This window comes from Rissa tridactyla, chromosome 6, assembly GCF_028500815.1.
Source record: "Rissa tridactyla isolate bRisTri1 chromosome 6, bRisTri1.patW.cur.20221130, whole genome shotgun sequence".
NCBI lineage: Eukaryota > Metazoa > Chordata > Aves > Charadriiformes > Laridae > Rissa > Rissa tridactyla.
This window is the reverse complement of record NC_071471.1, coordinates 42,495,906-42,518,260: the sequence shown is the minus strand read 5'-3', so window position 1 is coordinate 42,518,260 and position 22,355 is coordinate 42,495,906. Positions and strand designations below refer to the sequence as shown.

General features: G+C 38.3%; 1 protein-coding gene across 5 annotated transcripts in view; it reads left to right on the top strand.

The window, feature by feature from the left end:
* WAPL (WAPL cohesin release factor) overlaps positions 1-14,662 on the top strand; it is a 159,698-nt gene extending 145,036 nt beyond the window's left edge. For all 5 annotated transcript variants that reach the window (XM_054206911.1, XM_054206913.1, XM_054206914.1 and 2 more), the window contains 10 exons: positions 2,348-2,459; positions 3,468-3,565; positions 5,190-5,266; positions 6,440-6,615; positions 6,957-7,072; positions 7,788-7,949; positions 9,178-9,385; positions 10,563-10,651; positions 11,735-11,830; positions 12,208-14,662. In XM_054206911.1, the coding sequence (XP_054062886.1) occupies positions 2,348-2,459; positions 3,468-3,565; positions 5,190-5,266; positions 6,440-6,615; positions 6,957-7,072; positions 7,788-7,949; positions 9,178-9,385; positions 10,563-10,651; positions 11,735-11,830; positions 12,208-12,273 (1,200 nt within the window). In that variant the 3' untranslated portion in view covers positions 12,274-14,662. The remainder of the gene's footprint in view (positions 1-2,347; positions 2,460-3,467; positions 3,566-5,189; positions 5,267-6,439; positions 6,616-6,956; positions 7,073-7,787; positions 7,950-9,177; positions 9,386-10,562; positions 10,652-11,734; positions 11,831-12,207) is intronic.
* Positions 14,663-22,355: the final 7,693 nt, after the last annotated feature.

Genomic DNA, 22,355 nt, shown 5'->3' with positions numbered 1-22,355 from the left:
ATAGCCCTGGCCTGTCAGGCGGCAGAGCCCTCTGTAGCTGGTGCTTGCATCTCGCTCCTCTCTGTTGCGCCATAATGAAAACCTTCAGAAGTGACTTCTCTCTTCAGTTGGTGAAAGGGGTTATTCTGGTTTTCACTCTCGGCATAAGGCTAAAAGCTTAAGGGAACCGTGTTTTGAACCTTTGATGTTAAAATTTCATAGTAATTGCCATAAAAATTGGATAGAATGCATTACTTTCCTCAAAAGCAAAGGGTTACAAGGTTTGATTTGTTTTATTAAAAAAAAAAAAATATTGAAAATTGTGTTCTTATGCCCAGGAGTATATATATCAGATTATATTCTCCTGGAGTTTTTTGAAGTTTCATTAACCTTTGGCATAAAACTAAGCACCATATTTTAAATATTGTGTGGCCTAGGAGCTTTCATGGTGAAGGTATTTAGGAAATTACCTAAATCTTTTGTAGCCCTTAAGATTTCTAAGGAGAGTTTTTAATCAGCTTCTGTCGACTGGTTGAGGTGATGAGTGATTTCAGATATCCACGTTACAATATTTTCAAGCTCAACCTATAAAAGTGAAAGGAATCATCTGGGGAGGATGATTGGGGACTTCTGAGAGCTAGAGGACTGTCGAACTGCCATCTTCGGGTTCTCCCTTCCTCCCTCAAAACACTTTCTCATTTGGTTGGCTTCAGAAGGGAAGTTCTCCATCCATTGCTTAAAATACCCGCATCTCCTTTAGCATTATGTTTTTAACTTGCAGTTTTTAAAAATGTGAGGTTTTGGATCTTGTATCTCCCAGTGCTGAGATGAGAACACTCCGTAACCAGGGGTGTTTAGTTTCCCTCCTGTGGGAAGACTGGATGAGCTATTGGCAATTAAAGGTAGTTGGCAGTGTCCCGGGTGGTGAAACAGTTGCAGGAGTAATTGCAGCTTTGTCATTGTTTGCTCTGTGATGGGGAATTGAGATGGTGCTGATGCGGGGAGGAATGGCCTATTGTAGATTTGCTGCTGCTCGCGTTCTCTTGTCCCCTGCAACACTGTCATGACCTGAGGACACTGCCATTTATATTGGGAAAAACGTTACTAACTCTGTGCTTGTGAGTGACGGCGTGCTGCAGAGCTTTCTCCTGAAAAAACAGAAATAACTAACCTTGGGTGGTGGCTCTTCTTTGTTCAAGACTAATCTTTAACTTTCTTTTCCTCCTTGGAAATGAGTATTTTGAAAACAAGGAAAGCAGCTGAAGATGGTGGGGGGAGGGGGACAGGGAGCGCATGCAATTTATAATTTGGTTTTCCAAGAGAGTGGGGTGTTTACTGAAGCCCGGTGAGTACTGGTATTCCCAGATCCTGAGGATTGAACTTGTATCCTGGAAGAGCTCAGGAAAAGCACAGTTCTCCCTGAAGTGTTACGAACCAACTGTGTCAGGGAGGGAAGAGTGGTTAAATTTAGTTGGCTTTAATGAGATCTTACGGCTTTTTCTCTGATATTTCATTGTTGCATTTACGTACCAAATATGAAATCATTATGTGTATAGTAGTCCAGATTTGCCTGTGCATTTTCCAGCTGTCACAGAAGTATATACTGGTAACTTTTGTGTAGGTGTAAATTTATACATATGTATATGTTTTATTATTAACATTTGCTTTTTATTTGAGGCCTTTGGAAAAAACAAGTTATAGCCTTGACTTTATAAATGGTGTTAGTTTTGTTTAAAAACATTGCAGGGGATTAACTAAGATAATCTCCTAAAATCCCTTCAACTCCCATTTGCAGGGAGTAAACTTAGCTTTGCTGTTGTAGAATATTGAGATGGATTCCTCTTTTTTTAAAAAAGCAGTAAATCAGTAAACATAGTAAGATTTTCTTCAGTGTTTTTAGTTTCATTGCTATCTTCTAGAAGTTTAAAATTAAGACCACAAAATGCCTACGTTAGAATGAAATGTATCCTGCAAGCGGCAGAGGCAGTGTACGTGGGAGACGCAGCAGTGGTGTTCGCTGGAGCTTTCCTTGGGTTTGTTCCTGCCTGGCTGATTTGTCCATTTCCTTCCTCCATTTCTTTCTTTTGATAACAAGAGAAACAGATGAAAGCGGGCTGCTTAGGTTTTCTAAGCTATTAATAAAATCGAGAAAAAGTTGAAAATGCACAGTACCTTTTGTCAGTACCAAGTAATTTTTTTAAAGATAGGCATATTTTTCAATCTATTCTTGCTCCCTCTGGTGGTTCTTCTGCTCAGAACCTATAACTTTGTTTTCATGGTTTTTATATGACGTAGATTTGTATGATTTGATGTATTTGCTGCAGCTGCGTGTGATGATTTCACTAATTCTGGAACCTGACTCTTTCAGACCGGGCATTTGGCAATGGAGACGTTACTGTCTCTCACCTCAAAACGAGCTGGGGACTGGTTTAAAGAAGAACTGCGACTTCTGGGTGGTCTCGATCATATTGTAGATAAAGGTATAATGGAGATGCTGCTTTGACAATGCGAAAAATTAGTCAATCTTACTAAGCTGTTTGCTTTTCTTAGTGTTCATTTTCTGTGGTTAAAACCAGAAACACTATGTATTTTTCTCAGCAATGTTAAAAATAAAGTACACAATTCGATATTGAGTAACTGGGAAATATCAGTGACTTTACTCTGTTGCATGTGGGCTTGAAAGAAGTTTTAAGGTTAAACAGAATGTGTATAACGTTGCATATAATGTGTGAGATTAAAAGTGGTTTAAGCTTAGACAGAATACAGATCACTGTGCTGTGATCTGTACAGCACACAAATATAGCACACTTACTGTGGAGTAAAATCTCCTTTACATTCTTCTAGAATTATTTTCAGGCCTGATATGTTTTAACTAAACATCCCAGAGGAAGTCAGCCCTTCAAGAAGAAACGGGTTGGGTTTTTTTGTTTATGTTTTTTTTTTTTTTTTAAAAGATATGTCTTGGTTAGGTTTTTTGGATCAGCATCTCACAGATGGGAAAAGGGACATTTCTAATTCTTGAGCTGAATAAAGATTGGTCTCAAGTAAGCAGAGAGGTGGGCAAAGGCGGGATTGAAGAGATGAAAGTGTTCAACTTGCACACGGTTTCAGACTTGGAAGCGTGGGGAGAGTGTGCCTGCTGTAGCTTTTTTTTCCTCTTCTACAAAGCAGCGCATTGCAGGTAAAGAACATAGAGACTGTACAGTCTCTTCATTGTCAGGAGAAAATAAAATATGCAGATAGATAATTTGTGGCAAGAATCACAAACTTCTAAAGCCAAAATTGTAAGGTTGGGGATTTTTTAATTTACTTGGCGAAATGAAAAATTTTGGATGCTGATCATGCCTTGCTGATTGTTTCCTAGTAGCAGAGTTTTGTAAAGTGTAAACCAAGGTTGGTAGCAACTCTCCAAGTAGCTAGTTAGTTTGTGCACTTGGCTTTTGAAGACCCTTACTGATAGTGGAAAATAACTTCTTTTTGTTGTTTAGTTAAAGAATGTGTGGATCACCTAAGCAGCGATGAAGATGAAGAGAAATTGGTTGCTTCGCTATGGGGTGCAGAAAGATGTTTACGGGTCTTAGAAAGTGTGAGTATGAGCAGATGCGTTGCATTTCTGAAAGCCCAACCTTTTCAGTGTTACATTCTTCCCAATGTATAGTTTCATAATAACACTATAATGTTGATTATTTTTTATAGAGGATACTAACTTTCTGATGTTTATCAATGTTCCTGGAATGTTTGTTTGAAAATTTCTTTTACCATTCTGTATGTATGTACAGCATTGCAAGTTTTTGGTAAGAGTAACTGAATGTAACGTGATGCTTTTTCTTAAGTTCCTACAAAAAGCTGATGTTTATGGACGCTGTTTTTGAAGCATGAGTTTGACTCTCTAGTGTGTGTCTAGTAATAACGCATCATTAGAGAAGCAGTGTTTTCTTAGAAGCAATAAATCGGTGTATATTTTTAGAATTGCTACTTTCAAACATCAGCTGCCTAAGCACTGAAAGAGAAAACTGCCCTGAAAGTCAAACTAGTCCTGTAATCAGTTGAGCATGCACATTGAGCTGGTAAATATGTTTTGATGAGAACTTTGAACAGAATTAAAACACATGCTGCTTTTTTAGAGCTTAATTGACAAGAATTGTGACCATATGCTTCTCTGCGATGCCTTGTTTTGCTGAGTTTCATATTTGTTATTAGCGTTACTCTCGCATTGTGAAACGGTGAGCAAGCAGAAGAGTCTTGGGATGCTTTAGCAGTACAGCTCCGCGCATCAGAAAGCGACATTCGGGTTCAGAGTACAGGTCAATGAATCTTAGTGAACACCTTAAACCCAAGTCAGAGGGCAAATAGCTACAGCGGTAACTTGTTTTCTTCGCTAAAATAGAAGGGCGGACTCAGATAGTTGTAAAAATCGGCTAAAACCTGAGAAAGATGAACAACTGCTGAAGTACTAATTCAAGGGTGCCTACTTACGAACTAATGGCACCTGCCTCTTTACCTGCCTTCTGAACAGCGAGGGGCAAATTTCAGATCCAATTTCTGCTTTTGTATTTGGTAGATGGAATTGCCAAGCAACAGCCTTGTTTAATGGTGAAATATTCAAATTTGAACTTAAGGGTGGTTTGGGATGTAGTGAGACCCTTAGGAACTTGGGAGAGATGGCAACAATCAACACAGCAAATCATGCAAATTTAAGAGAAGAACATTTACTGTTTCTGAAAATTGATCCTGAATTTCAATCAAGGGAATCAAGGAAAAACTTGATTTTTATGGCTGGATGCATAATAAGCTCTCAGAATTAGAGTTAATGTCAAATTCTAAAAATAACATTACGTATGTAATTCTATTCTGTGTTATACTTTTATATGTATTTACATCCACGTATGTACGTACACACTTGGGACACTGTAGTCCTAGAATATAGATTAATGATTCTGCTGTGGCAAAACATTTTGCCACGTGGTTTCTGCACTTACTGTTTCAGGGAAGATGGTTTTATCTTCAGTGCCACAATTTTGTGTGAATAATTAGAAGGTGAAAACTCCAAGGAAATACTGGACAATGATTAGTGAAAGTTTGCACTGGATAGTAACAAAGAAATACGGAACTGAATAAAGTGGGATGTGAAAATAAAGTGGGAAGGGAATGCTTGTCTTTCAAGGAAAAAAAGTCCCATTTTTAATATCACTTTCTCCTCCCCTTTTTAGGTAACTGTGCATAATCCAGAAAATCAGAGCTATCTGATCGCATACAAAGACTCGCAACTCATAGTCTCCTCAGCTAAGTAAGTTATAACAAAAAGACACTTTTGCAGACCACTGCATGTGATAGGAGAAAAAAATAAATTTGTTCTACCAGAAGATTCTAGGGGGGGAAATAACCCATGCTTTCCACCGTTGCTTTTCATGAAGTAATGCTAAAACTCATTTAGATGAGGCTGTGGGTAACTACCTGAGTACGAGGCGGCTTCAGCTCCTCCTGTACTGAGTTAATTTGAACACAGAAGAGGGCAGTTGGGAAGCTACATTTATTTATTGTGTTTTCATTATGCTTAAGTGTTTACTGAAATGGAGCATAACAGAATTGACAGTGTAACTGAGAATTAGAATAGCAAAATTCTGTTCTTAGCCGTTCTCCCCGGCAAAGATGCTTGTGCGAACACCTCTAACCCATTTATCAATCTGGGTGAGGTCTCAGTTGACTGGCAGAGATTGCATCCCTCTTGTACTTGCTCTTCATAAGAGAGCAAATTAAGCTGAAAATTCGACTCTGCAGACCTCATTGGAAACATAATGTCATGGTTGTAGGTTAGTATGAATATTTCTTTAAATTAAAGAAAAAACAACAAACCCCCACAGTTTACTGTGCTGTTTAGACAGATATATATTTTTGACCTTTTTCAGTTTTGTTTGTAATTGAAATCAGTGTTGTCAGTTTAACATCAGACTAACGTTGTGCAGTGGAACCATGCCTGTGGTCCAGTAGTGTTAGGAGATGAGCATTTTACTGCTAGGAAGTCACGCGTCATTTATTTATTTCTCACAGAATGGAAATGGCTCTGAGGACAGAACAAGCGAACATGTAGATAATGCTGTCAGAATAACACTGTGCCTTCATGGTCAGAGGATCTGAGAGGTTGGGTTTGTAGGGAGAGAAGGTATCTTTTGTAAGAGCATGTGATGCAGTTGGAAAGAAGAACTAACTTTTGCTCTTGAAGCTGATAAAGCTCTAAGCCACAAAGTCTTCCTGGTTTTTGTTTTCACAATTTTAGTTGAGCTCATAAATTATTTTATAGGTGATAAGTTTATTATCTCTCCCTACAGACTGGGCATCTGGGCATTGGAAAAATTCTGCATAAACTCTGTATTTGAGGGTTTTTTTCCTGGTAAAATGAATATAAGGGTGGAATGTCCTGAATGTTGTCAGGGTAATTTTGTTCTGCATCTTCTCCCTGCAGAGCACTGCAGCATTGTGAAGAGTTAATCCAGCGATATAATCGTGCTGAAGACAGTATCTGTTTACCAGACAATAAGTCTCTGCCTCACCAGAATGTAACTAACCACGTGGGTAAAGCAGTGGAAGACTGTATGAGGGCCATCATTGGCGTCTTGCTCAACCTAACAAATGATAATGGTAAAACACAAAAAAAATTTGCATATTCTGTGTTAAAGCATCAAATGATATAATACATTAACAGAAACCCTTTTCTCTTAACTGATTATGTTTTTTCCATGTACAATGCGATAAAGCAGTTACGTATGGTAGATGCTGGCTTTACAGTACTCAATAATTTGACTTTGCAGATTGGATGAGTAATTGCAAATATTAAGTGTTAAGGGGCGTGCTTTGGCTAAGAGAGTTCCGTTTATCTTTAGGGCCAAAAGGTTTTTATCAATGCGCTTATGGTTATGAAAATGAGTATTTTCAAAACTGAGCCTCTAAACTCTTTTTTTTTTTTTTTTTTTTTTACACAGAATGGGGTAGTACAAAAACAGGTGAACAAGATGGTCTGATAGGCACCGCTATGAATTGTGTGCTTCAGGTTCCAAAGTTCCTACCTCAAGAACAGAGATTTGATATTCGGGTGCTGGTAAGCTCTTGTATTTGTTACGTTCACATCAAGGGATTTGCCCCCTCCTTGTGCTTTTAACTACTCTGGTTCCCAATTAATGAGCAGCCCCTACAGTTTTCATTGACCATACACATACTTAGTGTGGTATTTAAAGGATTTCCGTAATGGTTTGGTGGTTTTGAGCTCCAAGTTTCCCACCTGTGTTCAGTGGGGAAAAGTGCACTGCTAGATGGACAAAGAAATTTAGCTAAATAAGTCTGTGAATTATCTAATTTTCAAGTGTCTTTTTAACTTTAGAAATGTGGTGGATGTTACTGTTTGGGATAAAGGCTTTGTCAGTTTTACCTCAGCTTATGTATAATGAGTCTGTGTGGCCTAAATAGCAACAGTGAAATTGTGCACGTGAAGGGTCTTTTAAAAATGTGAGCTGAAGGTTGGGCACCTGAATCCCTAATCTCTAAGTGAAATCTCATCTTTAAAAATGTTTTTGTGCTTAGAATCGGAAAAATGGAGATTCCCCCGTCCAAGTTCTAGTATACAGGGATCTCAAGTTTGCCTCATATTTATTTAAATCCCGATCCCTCTGTTTATCAAACTGTTTCATAAAGTTGTATTAGTAAGTTATGTAGCCTCAGAAAGATGAGACATCTATCTGGATAGATATTTATATTTTTTTTTGCTAAATTATCTTTTTTTAATGTGTGTAATCTCTTTGACTCTCCAATTCTTGCAGGGATTGGGTCTGTTGATCAATCTAGTAGAATACAGTGCTCGGAATAGGCACTGTCTTGTTAATATGGAAACATCCTGTTCTTTTGACTCATTCTGTACGGGAGAAGGAGATGACAGCCTAAAGATAACTGGACAGATTGATGCTGTTCAGGCTTTAGTGCAGGTAAGAAATGTGGTTTTCCTGTAATAGTTACCATTTCTCATTATCAGACTGTCAAGGGGGAAGGGAGAACTCAGCAATGAAGATTTGTCAATTTTATTTTTCTCTTTAGTATTTTGAGTAATTCAGCATAGTGAGGGAAGAGGGGTGCTGCTCACAACTTGTACTGTCCATTACAGAAACAGCTTTCCTGGTAAAAGACAGTGGTGTCATTAGTGCAGACATCCAAAGGCTGTTCTCCTGCTCCATAAAGCTTTCTTGTTCCTATGCGGTTTATTTCTAAGCTACTCTTGCCTTACAGACTTTGCTTCCATAGATTTATTTTTTTTAAAGTATTATTTTTATGGGAGCTTGCAACAAACATAAAAATAAAAATCGTGTGTTATAAGAGCAGTAAAATATAAATGTAATGAATACAGATGTGAAACAGCATTTTTAAATGTTGTATTGACTAACTTGTTAAAAAAAGAAATCCAGCAATAATTTTGGTGAATGACTTCCACCATGCAAACTAAAATAAAAGAATTGAAGGGATTTTTAAGTACAAGCTTTTTATTTCAATTGAGATAATTTTATGGACGTTTTAAGCAGTTCTTCTATTTAACTGTATGAAATAACTGTCCATCAGCAGACAAGAAAAATCAACAATAAAAATAATAATATTAAATATCTTAATATACAGCTCTGCAAAGCAGTATTTAAAACTGGTGGTTGTATGGTTTGGAAAAAAGTTTGCAAGATATAAGTGCACGATCTGAGATTGCTGGTTCAGTCACATCCTAGTTAAGTCATTTCAAATTACTTTTTCAAATTTTTGCTTTTTACATATCAAGGGAAAAGCGAAGAGAGTGAAGAGAGCGAAGAGGGGACTAGCTAGCATGAAAAGGAAATGAGGATTGGGAGAGAACAAAAACGGACAGGAAAACATGGCAACTTTTAGTCTTCAAGCTGTGTCTCAAAGAAAACGATTAAACATTTACGATGCCCAAGAGGAGGCTGCCAACTGGTTCAGCACTGGGGAGGGAGGGAGGCCTCTTCTGTAGAGCACAGCGTTAGTGTTGGGATAAATTCTGTTTCCCTTTGAAGAAGAAAAGGCTATTGTTAAGGAAAGTATTGAAGACTGACTGTATTCAGGGGTGAGTTGCGACAGGGAAGTAAACTTTCAAGTATTAATTCAATGTGTTTAGGGTTTAATTTATAATAGAAACTCCCCTGAAATTTTCCCCATTAGCTATTTCTTGAGCGTGAGCGAGCAGCGCAGCTGGCCGAGAGCCAGACAGATGAATTGATTAAAGAAGCTCCTACTGCTCAGCATGATAAGAGTGGGGAATGGCAAGAGACAAGCGGGGAGATCCAGTGGGTCTCCACAGAGAAGTCAGATAGTACTGAAGAGAAAGATAAGAAGGAAGAAGATGATGAAGAACTTGATCTCAATAAAGGTACGTTGTCTGGTTGTGATGAGCTCGGAAAAGGCAAAGAGCTCTGTGATTGCATAAATTCCCACCTTGTCCTCTGCTTCCTTATCTACATGTGGTCTCTGGGGCTGAGATTTCCTCCACGTATCCCCCAGGTGAAACTGTTGCAGATTATAAGTAGGAGCAGTTCAGAGCTGAAGCATGAGAAGTAGAAGTAGTTATGCTACTTTTTACTTTCTTAATAATACCTTCTATAAGTTCCTTCTTAAAACAAAAAAAAAAAAAAAAAAAAAAAAAAACAAACAACAGAAAAACACAAACCTTTTTTAGGGATACTCTGTGTAAGAAATATTTGGGGAAAGGATGGCTTTTGAGGCCTTTATCTTGTTCTTCTGAAACAGGCCTTAAAAGTTATCTGCCTTAATTTGTTTTCCAGGGTATCGTGATCCCTTCTTGTTTCATGCTACTTTTAGATTATTGTTATTTGTTCCTTCCCTCCCTATTTGCATGTGTGCTGGTTCTGTCCCCGTCTTCTTCGTGTCTGAGGAGTTCTCACTCCATGGGTGGTATCTCACGTTCCTGAGTAATGCCTTGATGTGCTGCATCTTTGGTAGTTTGTTCCAAGAATTTGAGTATCTCTAAGCTGAGTTAGGTAAATGGAAAATGTATCAGGTCTGAAACATCAGTCCTTCTTGTTTAATCTTCTAATAGCAGGTGCAGTAGATTACTTTCTCCAACCTTGCTTTATATCCTTTTTGTAGCTCCATCAACCAGTGTCTGCAGCTATTTGTGCTTTGCCAAAAAATGCGGAGTCATTAGCAAAAAGTGTATATCTGTTATCCTTAATTCAATAAACTTCTTTTGGTGGAAGTCTTACTGGCCTATAGTATCACATGAAACATTTATCTCTGTATTTTGGTGTGTTAAGCGTGCAGTTTGCACACTAAAATGACAATTAATAAAATACTGTACAATGTAATGAGTTGAAAGCGAGTGAACTGCCTTTTTCTGCTCAAGAATGTGCTGCTGAGTTAGTAAGTACAGAGTTTGTCTGACTCTTGCTTCTGAAGTCTCAGGCCAAAAGCTCGTTTTGTTTGAGAAAAAGGAATTCTGAAAAGTGATAATGGAAGATTGTATTTGAAGCAGTAAAAGATACCAGCTGCTTAGAGAATACAATACACTGGGTTGTCTCTCTTCACAGCTCTCCAGCATGCCGGGAAGCACATGGAAGACTGCATTGTGGCCTCCTACACAGCATTGCTTCTAGGCTGTCTCTGCCAAGAGAGTCCAGTAAGGGAATAAGTCAATAACTTCCTCTTAAATCTAGTACAGTGTTTAGTAAAGTAATAATTTGCAGTACTGAAATGGGTTTATTAAATTAGGGTTCGATGTAAGCTATTACATTGATGAAACTACATTGAGATGTATATATACACGTATATTTCAATGGAAAGTTGCCAGAGGTATTCCATCCCAAACAAATTTTCTGAACATCAGTATGTTCATGAAAAACAGTTGGAATTGAATATTTAACCTCTTCTGCCTCTCTCCCCTTTGCTGTTAGTCTTAACCAACAAATGAACTTACTTCAGAAAGGCAAAGGAAAATTGGCTCGCTATAATTATAAATGCTTGCTTTATTTTTCCATAGTCTCAATAAGAAAGTTAACATCAGGCTTGTTCTATTCTTTTTTATCAGTCTGCTTTATTTTTTCCTCCTTTGAAACCACATGAAATTGTATATGTCTGTATTAGTTGAAGATGATTGCCTCGGATTGGAAATGCATAATAGAAAGCTGAAGTTAAAAATATGGAACTCTTAACAGCTGAGAACTTCATAAACTCTCCTGTCAAATATATGCTCAAATGAAAATGAGGTTCAGACCTGCCTTCAGGCCTGTCTTAATTTACTGTGATGGCAGAAATGGTCTTTAACATGCCGTTCTGTACCTGTTGTCTGATTAGCTTCCCCACAGTTTTAGTGTTTGGAGTGATGCTGACAACAAGCTCAACAATTCTCAACCCTTAACAAATCTAAAGGGAGATTCTCTCCCTGTCAGGAGAGTAATCTGGTGGGGTTTTCAGTTCTTGATAGTCTTGTAGCTCATGGAGGGGGTCAGATGCTGGTAATGATCTTTAAAGAAAACACAAACAACAACAAGAAGAAGAAGATTTTAGCAATTGTTGTTTCCTAGAAACATAAACACCATAAACATGAGTATTGCTTCAGAGACTTGAATCATAGAGGTGACGGCAAAAGCCGTCTTAATAATGCTGTGAACATGCTTGTCTTACTGCATTCACCTGCAGAGTAACATAGTTCCGTGTCAGAAAAAATATTTTCCAAATTAAAATAGCTTCTTTTATTTCTTAGATCAATGTGACTACTGTGAGGGAGTACTTACCTGAAGGAGACTTCTCGATAATGACTGAAATGCTCAAAAAATTTCTCAGTTTTATGAATCTTACTGTAAGTAATATATATTTTCATTTGATGTAGGTAGATATTTTTGTAATTGTGTTTTCTGTTAATAGCCCATACATTTTTAGAAGCTTTTACCATTTTTCAGTTGTGTCTTCATAAGACCACTGGATGATTTTGTTTTTAAATACTGAAGACCCATTTGTCTGTCATTATTTTGGTAGTAAATGGAGCGAAGCCACTTTCCTTCCATTTGGTTGTGACTGGTCAGGAAAATATTTTTGAATCCTCTGCCTGAACCTAATTGCTTTTACTGCTACCTAATTGTAAATACTGAAATTCCGAAATGAGCATAGCTCTCAAGTATTTTGAAGAGGTCTTACAACTGCTTGTTTGTTACTTGTGTTTTCTGTTCCCTTTTGCAGTGTGCTGTTGGAACAACAGGCCAGAAATCTATCTCTAGGGTGATTGAATACTTGGAACACTGCTAGATACTTAACTTCCGCTGCAGGCACTGTAATGCTGGAGCTACCCTTAGACAAAAGAAGTCGTCATGAAAGAACTCCTTGAAGGATATACCAAGAGCATTCATCTGTGTCATTCGTGTTCGGATTTTTAAGGCTACCTGGTCTCTTAACCATGCATTCAGCATTTTCTAAAAGACAGTTACTACATCAATCTGCAACTATCAAAAATGAGGGGAAAAAGGTTCTGAGGAAAATAAATAAAGAAACCATGCTGTTTATGATGCAGTGCAGTATTTAAATATTTTTGGCAGGGTTTACCCTCCCTATCTTTTTTTTCTTGCTTTGTTCGTGACAAGTTTCAAGGGGAAAAACTTGCTGCTGATAGTGCAACTGCTGTTTACTGTTGAGCCACTGTTTCATGCCAGCCAGGTGCAAAGGCAGCTTAGCTACTGAGGTATCAAACAAATGTTCTAATAAAGAAGTTCTGGACAGCAGCACCGCTCCTATTTGACTTTAATTTGCTCTTGCTTTTTTATTACTAGATTATTCCAAAATCATAAAAATATAAATTTTTAAATACTTTTGTGATTTTAACTACTGTCTATATTTAAAATTTGTTGGAATCCAAAGAGGCGAGGATTGGATAGTTTATTTTTTATACTGTTTTGATTGAAATTAGGTTGTTGAACTATTTCTCAGTTCTAAAGCTGTCGCGGCCCGTGTACTGTAAACCGATAGACCATAACACTTTGTAGTTCAAGAAGCATGCAAACCCATAAACGCATAAAGCCATTTGAGGGTATGTTATCCACAAAAGAAATAGGAACTGTAAAAAGTTGTGCCCTGTTTGAAAAAAGAAAGAAAGAAAAGGAAAAAAAAAAAAGATTCAATCCCAGGGTAGTTTACACTTCTAGTAAGCAAAAACTTTGAAATGCTGTTTTAATTTGTTTCAAGGAAGCACTCAAGATGTATTTTGTAATGCTCAATACAAAGAATTTGGATGTTTTTAGGGGGAAGAATTTTAAAGAAGCTAAAACACCAATGGGGATTAATGTTTCCAGCTGACATAATCTTTCTATTTCATTCTGCTGTAGTATGACAGAGTTTAAATGCATACAACACAAAGCCTTAAATTGCTGATATAGCTAAGATTTTGTTCAGTCTGAGGTCTAGTTCACAGCAAAGCATTGTGTTTGAAGACTTAAGTGGAACAAAGAATCCCAGAATATACATTACTTTTTTACACCATTTTTTTCTTGCACTCATTATTCAGACCAACGGAATTGGTAATTATTTTTATTAAGGTGGTCTTGAATATTTGCAGACTGTTCTGAGATCTGCCTCATCGACATTTTTAAATACCTGTATAGGTAGTTACATCATGTTATTCCATTGAATTTGTAAAACTTGAAGCCATAAAAATATTAGTTCTATGTATAATGAGGGGGAAATAACAGGAAATCTAACCTGCTTTTAGATCTTGTGTTATCTCCATGTATAAAGTTAAGAACTCGTGCTTTTGTATCAGTGCCAGCTGTAAATTTTTTACATACAGTGGCTGCCTTCTATGTCTTCCTATTTTTGATAATGCAGATTGTTGGGAATTCTGTAAGGAAGTAACTGATTAGTGGCAAAAATCCTATGTTGGTCATACTTTTTTGCGTTTTCTCTCATCACCTTCTAAAACTTAGCGTATCAGTGTAACTTAGAAAAGTTTTTGAGGTTGTATTCCCCTTTGGAAAAAAAAAAAAAAAAATAAAAAATCAGTATTGAGAGAGAAAGAAGCTTTATGTAAATGAACTACATCAGGAGGAAATTATTGAATACTTTGCCCATCTAGTTTTCTGATTTTAGAGATTTTTAATGGGATTTCAAATTGATTATGTAGTTTTCTGCGGAGAGATGGCAAGAGAAAATAAAATACAGATGCAACGATGGGGGAAAGCAGGGACAACTACCTTTCTTTGTTACACTGGTAATTGTTTGGGAATTGATTTACCTCAGTGTTTAACAGTTTTTTTTCAATGTAACTAATTGTCAAGCACTGACAAATGCAGATTTTTTTTTTGAGGGTGGGGGGAGAAATCACCCTGTGAACTGCAGTGCATTTTTGTGTGTTAGACCCTCAAATAACTCTGCATTAAAGGGTACTTGAGGCCAACTTGCAAATTAAAGTTTTAAAGTAACTTTTTTTCCATTGTAAATATTTGTGTAAATACTCTCAATTGGAAATTAGAACAGTAGAGTACTTTTCTGAATCCAATCCTATTTTTATTTTATACAGTATTTCTCAGCTGTGATCTTTGGAGCAAAAGCCAACGGCAGGAAAAATAGTTTGTACCAGTTTCATGAAGTATGTCTTTGGGTTTTTGTAAATAATTTTAACTCAAATAAAATTGCTACTTTCAATACATATCTTGTCTTTTAACATGTAATAAAACACTCCTCTGAGTGACTGCAGAAAGAAAGCAGTGTCAGGTAAATTATTAGAAGGAAAAAAAGAAAAGAGAGGAGGAAAAAAAAGAATGGAGGAGCATCCTGAAGGTAGTGCGCTGTTTCTCGCTGATGTGTTGGGACAACAACATTCAGTGCCTGGAGCTGAGGTTGGGCTCAGTCAAACCAACTGAGGCTTGACGTTTTCTGGAGATGATGGACTCAATGTCTTGATGCATTTTTGGAGTTCTCCACACAAGTTGCTATTGATCCTGCAGCTGAAGGGGCCCGTAACAACTCTGAAGAGCTGTAGTTAGAATGACAAAAATAAGCTAAAGCATAGGGGAAATGGGGCAGTTCTTGTTATGCTGATACTTTTCAGGTGGCGGAGTAGGTATGTATGTGTGTGTGTTAATGGCTTCTTTCTTCAGTGAAAAATGAGACAATTACCGTGAGCATTGCTCTGTTTCTCTATTAATATGAATGATACTTTAATTTCAGGATAGATTTTTTTCCCATGGATTTTTTTCTTATTTGATACAACTAGGTACAGGTACGATATGCAGTAATTCATGAGCTGTAAAGCGAATTGAATGTGATGTGTTATCTCTGTTGGCACTTCAGCCAGCATCAGCAAAATGTAACTTTATTTCTGTACTGTAAAGCGATGTTACTGGAGTTTGAAATACTGAGCAGTATGTTATTAGTATGTGGCGCTGCAGGAGGCAAATACAGCTTTGTGTAAGGAAATGTCTTCCAAAAAAAAATAATCGTAAGATCCAGAAAAGTATTTCCTCTTGGTTAATTTTGTCGGTACGTAATGGAGGCATTATGTGTGGATGCTCTCAGATGACATCAGCATTTTCAGATTAACAGGACAATTGTGAAGCTTTTGTAGAAGACTTGGGAGTCATAGCCTTTCACATAGATTATTTCACTTCTGGAATGTTTTGAAATGCATGATTTGCATAACAACAGACTGATCTGGCATGATCTGTACAGCACTGATTTATCAGAAGCTTAATGGAAAAGCAGGTACCCGTGCTGGAGATGGCTTCTCGAGCTGGTCTAATGGAGTAGTTGTGCTGTCAGCAGATGGAGTCTCTCTGGGCAGAGACTGGTCAGTAATCCCAAAGGTATAAAAGCTTCGTTTTCCTTCAGCCCGCGCCCCTGTGCCAAGCCTGCAGCTGGAACGGTGCGGTTCTGCTGGGGAACTGAATAATCACAGCATGGCCACTTCTGGGTGGAATTCTCTTACCATTTTTAGGGTGTTATATTCTTTTAAACTTCTTGTGTAACAGAATATTCTAACAGGAGTTCTTGCTTTCAACAATATTTTCAGACTCAAGTACCTCACCGAATTGATAAAGATGTTTGTGGTGTCAGATGAAATAGTGAGTATTCTGTCTTCCCTCATTTTTCCTTTCTGGACGTGATTAATTCCTCTGTTGAGTAAGCAGAAGTCAAAGCACACTTGGTTAGCTGGGCTATCGCCAGGCAAGCCCACATGGCTTTTTCAGGAAAGCTTTTTTTCATTAATGTGGTACACCCTTTGTTTAAATGGCAAGGAAACCAAAAATGTGTATTTGATTTCAAAAGATAAAGAGGAGTTAAGTAGCTGCTATTCATCTGCATGAAGCCCTTCCTGTAAGGATGGCTCGTTAATTGGGTTTTTGAAGAGGTTGGAATTTGCCCTGCTAGGGAGTGTTTTCAAAACCAGGCCAATGTAATCCTTGATGCTGCTGCTCCTCCTTCTCTGTGTGATACGTTAATTTGTCTTTGGGTAAAGGACACTACTGGATTATTTTAGCTACATGGAACAAAAGCCATTCATACATATTCTTTTTTTTTTTTTACCTGCCCTAAAGGTCCCCTATCTAAGGGACTTTAATTTATTACGACATTTGCAGCATCCGTAAGTGCAGATAGTCTTACTGTAAATAACAGTGAAGCCATTCTAAATAATGCAGCTGCTTGAAGCCCTCGTATGAGGGTAGATTGATTTACTAATTCCACAAGGAGCTTCATTCCAGTTGTGAAAATGGAACTTAATTTGCAGCTATAGGTTGCCATGCTTGGTGTGGCGTGTCTGTGCGTGACAACGGGCACTCACCGGTGATGCAGAGGATGTTGTAAGGAGCCCTGGAAAAAGTCCTCATTGGGAGGAAAGTGAACTACGCTAGAGAAATTTGGCAGGCATGTTCATGCCTTTCACCTCCTGTCTGCCAAACTGTCTCTTAAGTCTCCTAACCCCCAGCTTCTGCTACTATCTGTTGAACTTCCATTTCACCAGCTTAGAGGAGTAAAGGCCAAAGAATTTTTTGATGTGTGGAAAGCTTGATTACTAAATAATAAAAAGAGTTCTTCAGACAGTAATACCTATTTCCTTCTATGCCCATGGTGTAGACCCCAAATTCTCATCTGTGGTGAGGTGGTCCAAAGTTACATAGAGGGAAGTTCATTGTTGGATAAATGTTAATAGGATAAACATTTGCAGGGTAAAATTAGGTGATACAGAAAAGAGGACTCTATTTGAAGTAAAGGAAAGAATAACGGGAATTTTATTTAGATTCACTGTTTAGTGTGGGAATGCTTTGTTTCCTGTATTACGACAGAAGATCTAGTTATGTCTCTGCATTTAATTTTTTAAGTGGGGAGGAAGGGTGTTAACCTGGAGTGTGAAGTGGATTAAATGGTTTTCATTCCACCTGTAAAGCTGAGCCTGTGATTGTGTCCTAGAAGAAGAGTGCAGTGTTGGTCAGGTGAGGGAGTAGTAATAGTTTGTGTCTGTGCTGCTCTTTTCCCTGAACTTTCTAGCTCTGTCACTTCACCCGCTTAAGAGGATTAAATGTATTCTCACCACTGAAAATAACGAATAAAGACACTGAAAAGAGAATGTTCTACCAGGTGTGCCAAAGAGTTTATGTTTAATTGTGGAGATGAAGATTTACCACCTGGATTAATATACATCTGTTAAAGACCCAAACCAGACCTCTTCAAAAGGTTCTTAACTTTTGTTTTTTTCTTAACTTTTGTTTTCTCCTTCAAATTCACTGGTGTTTAATCAATAGAAACCAAAACTTGAGAAAAGTTACAAGGGCTACAATTTGGTGGAAATAAATAAATAAATTAAAAACAAACAAAAAACCCCCCAACAAACAGCTACTAGAAATATTTTTACTTTTTTCCATACCAAAGAAAATATATTTAACTAGCCTGTCTGATGGGAGAAGGACGCGTGAATGTGAGATATGACCTAGTGCCAGCTGCTGCTGTTTGGTTTCCTTCTGTGTTACAATATTCTACTTGGTGGAAAGCAAACCTTGATGGAAAGTACATCAGAATGGATGCGTGCACGTGCACACAGCGTAGATACCTGTATATATAGTCATTTTGTTTCTCTGCTGTTCCTAGTACCTAATGTATGAAAATCAAGGTGAAGGGCGTTGCTGGAGAAGTCTGAATGAGAAAGGAAAGAAAGGAGTTGCGTTTGCATCAAATGGGGCCATTCAGGAGCTCTGCACACACCTTACTGCCCCTCGGAATGATCCCAAAGTTGTGACACTTTGGGTTTTTTTCATGGATGTGTGTGTTTGTTGTTGGCCTCCTTCACCAAACATGTGGCTCTTGAAAGCCTTCTGGGGCAAAAAGTTTTAAAATGTCTGGCCTGTGTTGTTTTCTGCTCTGATGTTTAATTTATAGTCTTTCTTTGAATGGATTTTAACTACAAACCATAAGGAAAACTTGCAGGAAGATCACTTTGTGTCACAGCTTTACTCTGAGGCGTGAATTTAAGTTTGACAGGTTGATATTCAGGTTACTGAGCCTCAAAAATTAGTTTAGAAATGTGTTATATAAACTGCTGTATAACATCTGGTGTCATTTTGCTGCCTTCAATTTTTGTCTTCATTCAACAAGGAATTTTAAGGCAAAGCTTATCCAAATTAAAAACGCCATTGTGTTTGTCTACGTTAAAGTGCTATAATGAAATTATACTTTAGCGGCAGAAATGGAGCACTGTAAATTAAATAGAAGTGATGCAATTATTGTTTGTAGTCTCCTTTGCCCTAACTATTTTTAAAACCTGGCAATAAATTTTTAATAAGAAAAATTTAATCTTCCTAATGGAAAAATACAATTGGAAATTGTGTGGTGAGTATATTCATGCATATCACACATCTAGTTCTAAAATGGAGCTTCATCTTGCAAAACCACATTTTTTATTTGTGATACCTTAGATTACAATGAGAATCTTATTGATTTTGCAAGAACAAATTTTGTAGCTATTTTATCCCAGATAATCATAAAATTTCCTCCTTCCTTATTTGGTATAAGTTATAATGGTTCTTCAAGTATAATTTCAAGTGTGAGACAAAATTCAAATGTCATTTATATATTCCTGTAGAACATCAATTAAAGTCGCTGGTACAAACCAGTACTCTAGAACAATATGCTGGTCTATTATACATCCAGTCTAAGACTGTAAATAAAAAAAATAAAAATAATTCTGTTGGCAGAACTAAATCAATTTATACGTTCCTCACAAAAAGAGAGAAATATATGGCTATCCTAGTGTTGCCGTACAGTGTTAAGAGGTTTATACAAAGATGAAATGCCCTGCAACTGTAATTTTATTTAACACTTGTGATTAGCATTCAGAAGTTTTCAGGAGAGCTGGTTTGTGCTGTTTGATTAACGTACGTAATGTAGCTTCAACTTTTTTAAATCTTCTGAAAATCACTAAGAGTCTGCTTTGGTTCTTGAACTTTGATAGCTGGGACCAAATGAAGTGGCTCTTGAACCACAGCTGGCTACACAATCCTACCCTTCTCTGTGAGGGTTTTTACTGGACACAGTTTTCAAAACGCTGAATTCAAAGCCTGAAGTTGTTAACCGTAGGCTCTCCTGCATTATGCTGCTGTTCTTTAAAGCTGAGCTCAGCCTATATACCTTTTTCTGGGAGAAAGCCTCAGGCAGTGCTCAGTTCGTGCCTAGGTCTCAGCAGGAACAAAAGTCCTCCTAAGTCAGTGTGAACATAAGGTCAGACCTAGAGGAGGTTGGCTTGTGGAGGCCCATGCACTATGCACTTGAAATCCACTGAGCAGGGACATGACACCAAATACATCTGAAGAAGTTGGCATGTTTATAGGGGCTTTGCTGAGGTCACCAGAAGTGGCTGTCTCAGGCTGTGGCGCAGGAGCTCAAGCTGTTCACAAAGGAAAACTATATGATGAAGTTGGGGAAGGGACCTGCTTGGGCTGTTTCTGCTGAACACCAGGTTTTGCTGATACTGGAACCCCCACTGTATGTTTCCTCGGCCCAGATTCAAAATACCCCTGGTTGCTGATCCATTGCTGGCAACATTCCAGTGAGAGGAGCATGTGGCACCATTGGAATGTACTTTCTCTCCTGACTCTAGCAAAAAAAAAAAATTGCACTAAGATGCTGGAAACGACACAACCAAAAGATCAAAAGGAGTTCTATGAACCCGGATTTCACTAACTACATACATGAGATTCTACTTAGACTTTGTGAGTATGCAGTTTGACTTCCCAAACAGGAGACGTGCTCTTAGAGAGGTGGAGATCATCTCCCTTTCAAACAGGATTTTAGGCATATGTAAGACAAGGATATCCAGAAAAGCAGGATTGTTCTGCACAGCCTTAGTCATTGTCTTAATTGATGATGTTTCCTTAACTGCAGTAAATGTCAGATTATTTCAGGAGCATGTGGAATTATTGATATCTGTAAATAAGAAATCTAGAGATTCAGACTTGTGAAAGAAAATAATATTTGTTAGCATGCTAGTGCTGAAACTTGTCATCCATCTGTGACCAATGGTGGGGACAGAGAATACCCTTAGTTAACAAGCTTTCCCTGGAGATGGAATCAGAGACATGGAGGTCTGACAGGGTGAAGAAGACCCAGCGTGCAAGTTATGACATATCAGAAACTGGATCAACATCTGGGCCTGGCATGTGGATGCACAGCACTTCCTGTTCTGAAGTGTCAAGTGTTTCTTGTGAGAATAAGATCCCACTGAGGTCTTTGAGGGGCTCCAAAGGGGCTGGCAATTAGCCCGGAAGTACCTTTCACTTCCCAAATGAGATTCCAGTAGTACCGTATGCCGTGTAGGATTAGGTTGCTATTTCCCAGCATATTGCAAAACGTATCACCTACAAACAGTTGCCACGAAGAGTGCATGCACTACTGCACCATAAGCAACTTGGTTGCAACATTGGGACCTTATCAAGATACAGCTAAGGTCAGTATTCTGCCTTAAGTTTGGTGGTACACAGCATAACATCTGCAAATATGATGGTGGGCTCCAGAACCACAGTGGCAATAGGCTGCCAAGAGCTGCTTTGCTCTCTTCCACTGAATGCAGTTGAAAATTGCAGTACACAGCTGAGAAATCTCTTTACTTCTTCTTCTTCCCCCATCTCTCTTCAATAACACCACTGAAAAAAATTTTAAAGAGAAAAGTCCTACCTAAGCAGAAGTACCCAAGAGTTGTTCTTCAGCACTAGGAAGAAACTTTTATTCTATTCTCTTCTTGTTCTAGGGAGAAAAAAATAAATTCATCCTGATCTACTGAAAAGACTCTTTCAAAATGTCTGCCATTTCAGGATGCCGAGGTTTGCTTCCACCAGTATAAGATCCAGGCTGCTTCATGACACTGGGTTTATGGCCCAGCCTTCCAGTTCCACAGTAATACTAAGCTGACATGAAGTTATCAATCCTGAATTTTTCACATCACAGTAAGGGCCAGCACTGACTGGTCTGCAGAGCACCACCCAGTAGTGGTAGAAAATAGGAGGTGGTTAATCAGAAGTGAACTCACCAGCCACGATGTCCAATTGTAAGAATAGATATTTACTGGAGTATAACTAGTTATTCAAGATGCTGTGAAAAGTGTGAAACCCATAATCTCTTACTCTCAGTGTTTCAGAATAACCATTGTTGTAAGCATCAAACTGCAAAGGAACAAAAGGAAGATTGCAGGTCTTTTGCTCTTTTTACTCTCATAAGGAGAGAACCAGGAGGCCCGCGAAGATTCACAACCCAGCTTTGAATACAGCTTGCCAAAACAAGCTCCTCAAGATCCTGAGCTCAAGAGCGACAAGTATTCCTCTAGCAGGTTTCATGCTGACTCCTTTATCTCTGTAGAAATACAGTAACTGTTGGAGGCATGTTGTGACGCTGCCTCCTCTGATCTCCCTGGCAGCTGGCAATAACCCCAAGGAATTCTCTTGCTGAGTTTCTCTGGCTCTCCAGAGCACTTGAAGGGCTGTTGAAGTTATGTCGTAAGTCCTGGCTCTGTGATGCTGTGCCCCATGGTGGTGGGGGAGATCTGAGATCTGCCCTGCTATGCATATGAGCAAAGGAGGTAAGTGTGTGTGTCTGTACTTGGCTCTAGATGCTTCATTTCTGCAAGGAGCTCTGTAAACACACTTGCAGGCTTATGTGGGGGACACAGCACAAGGAGAGCAGAGTAGTTCATTGCTACTCAGAAGCTGTCATACTGGTTTATGCTGTTCTTGTCACGCTGGCTGGGAACTGCTCATGTTACTGCATAACAGGTACTGTGCTCTGGTCAGACTGAAAAGTGTTCGAAGGAGATCTTCTGAACATACAGATTGCTGGTAATAATGTGGAATTTGGGATAAGAA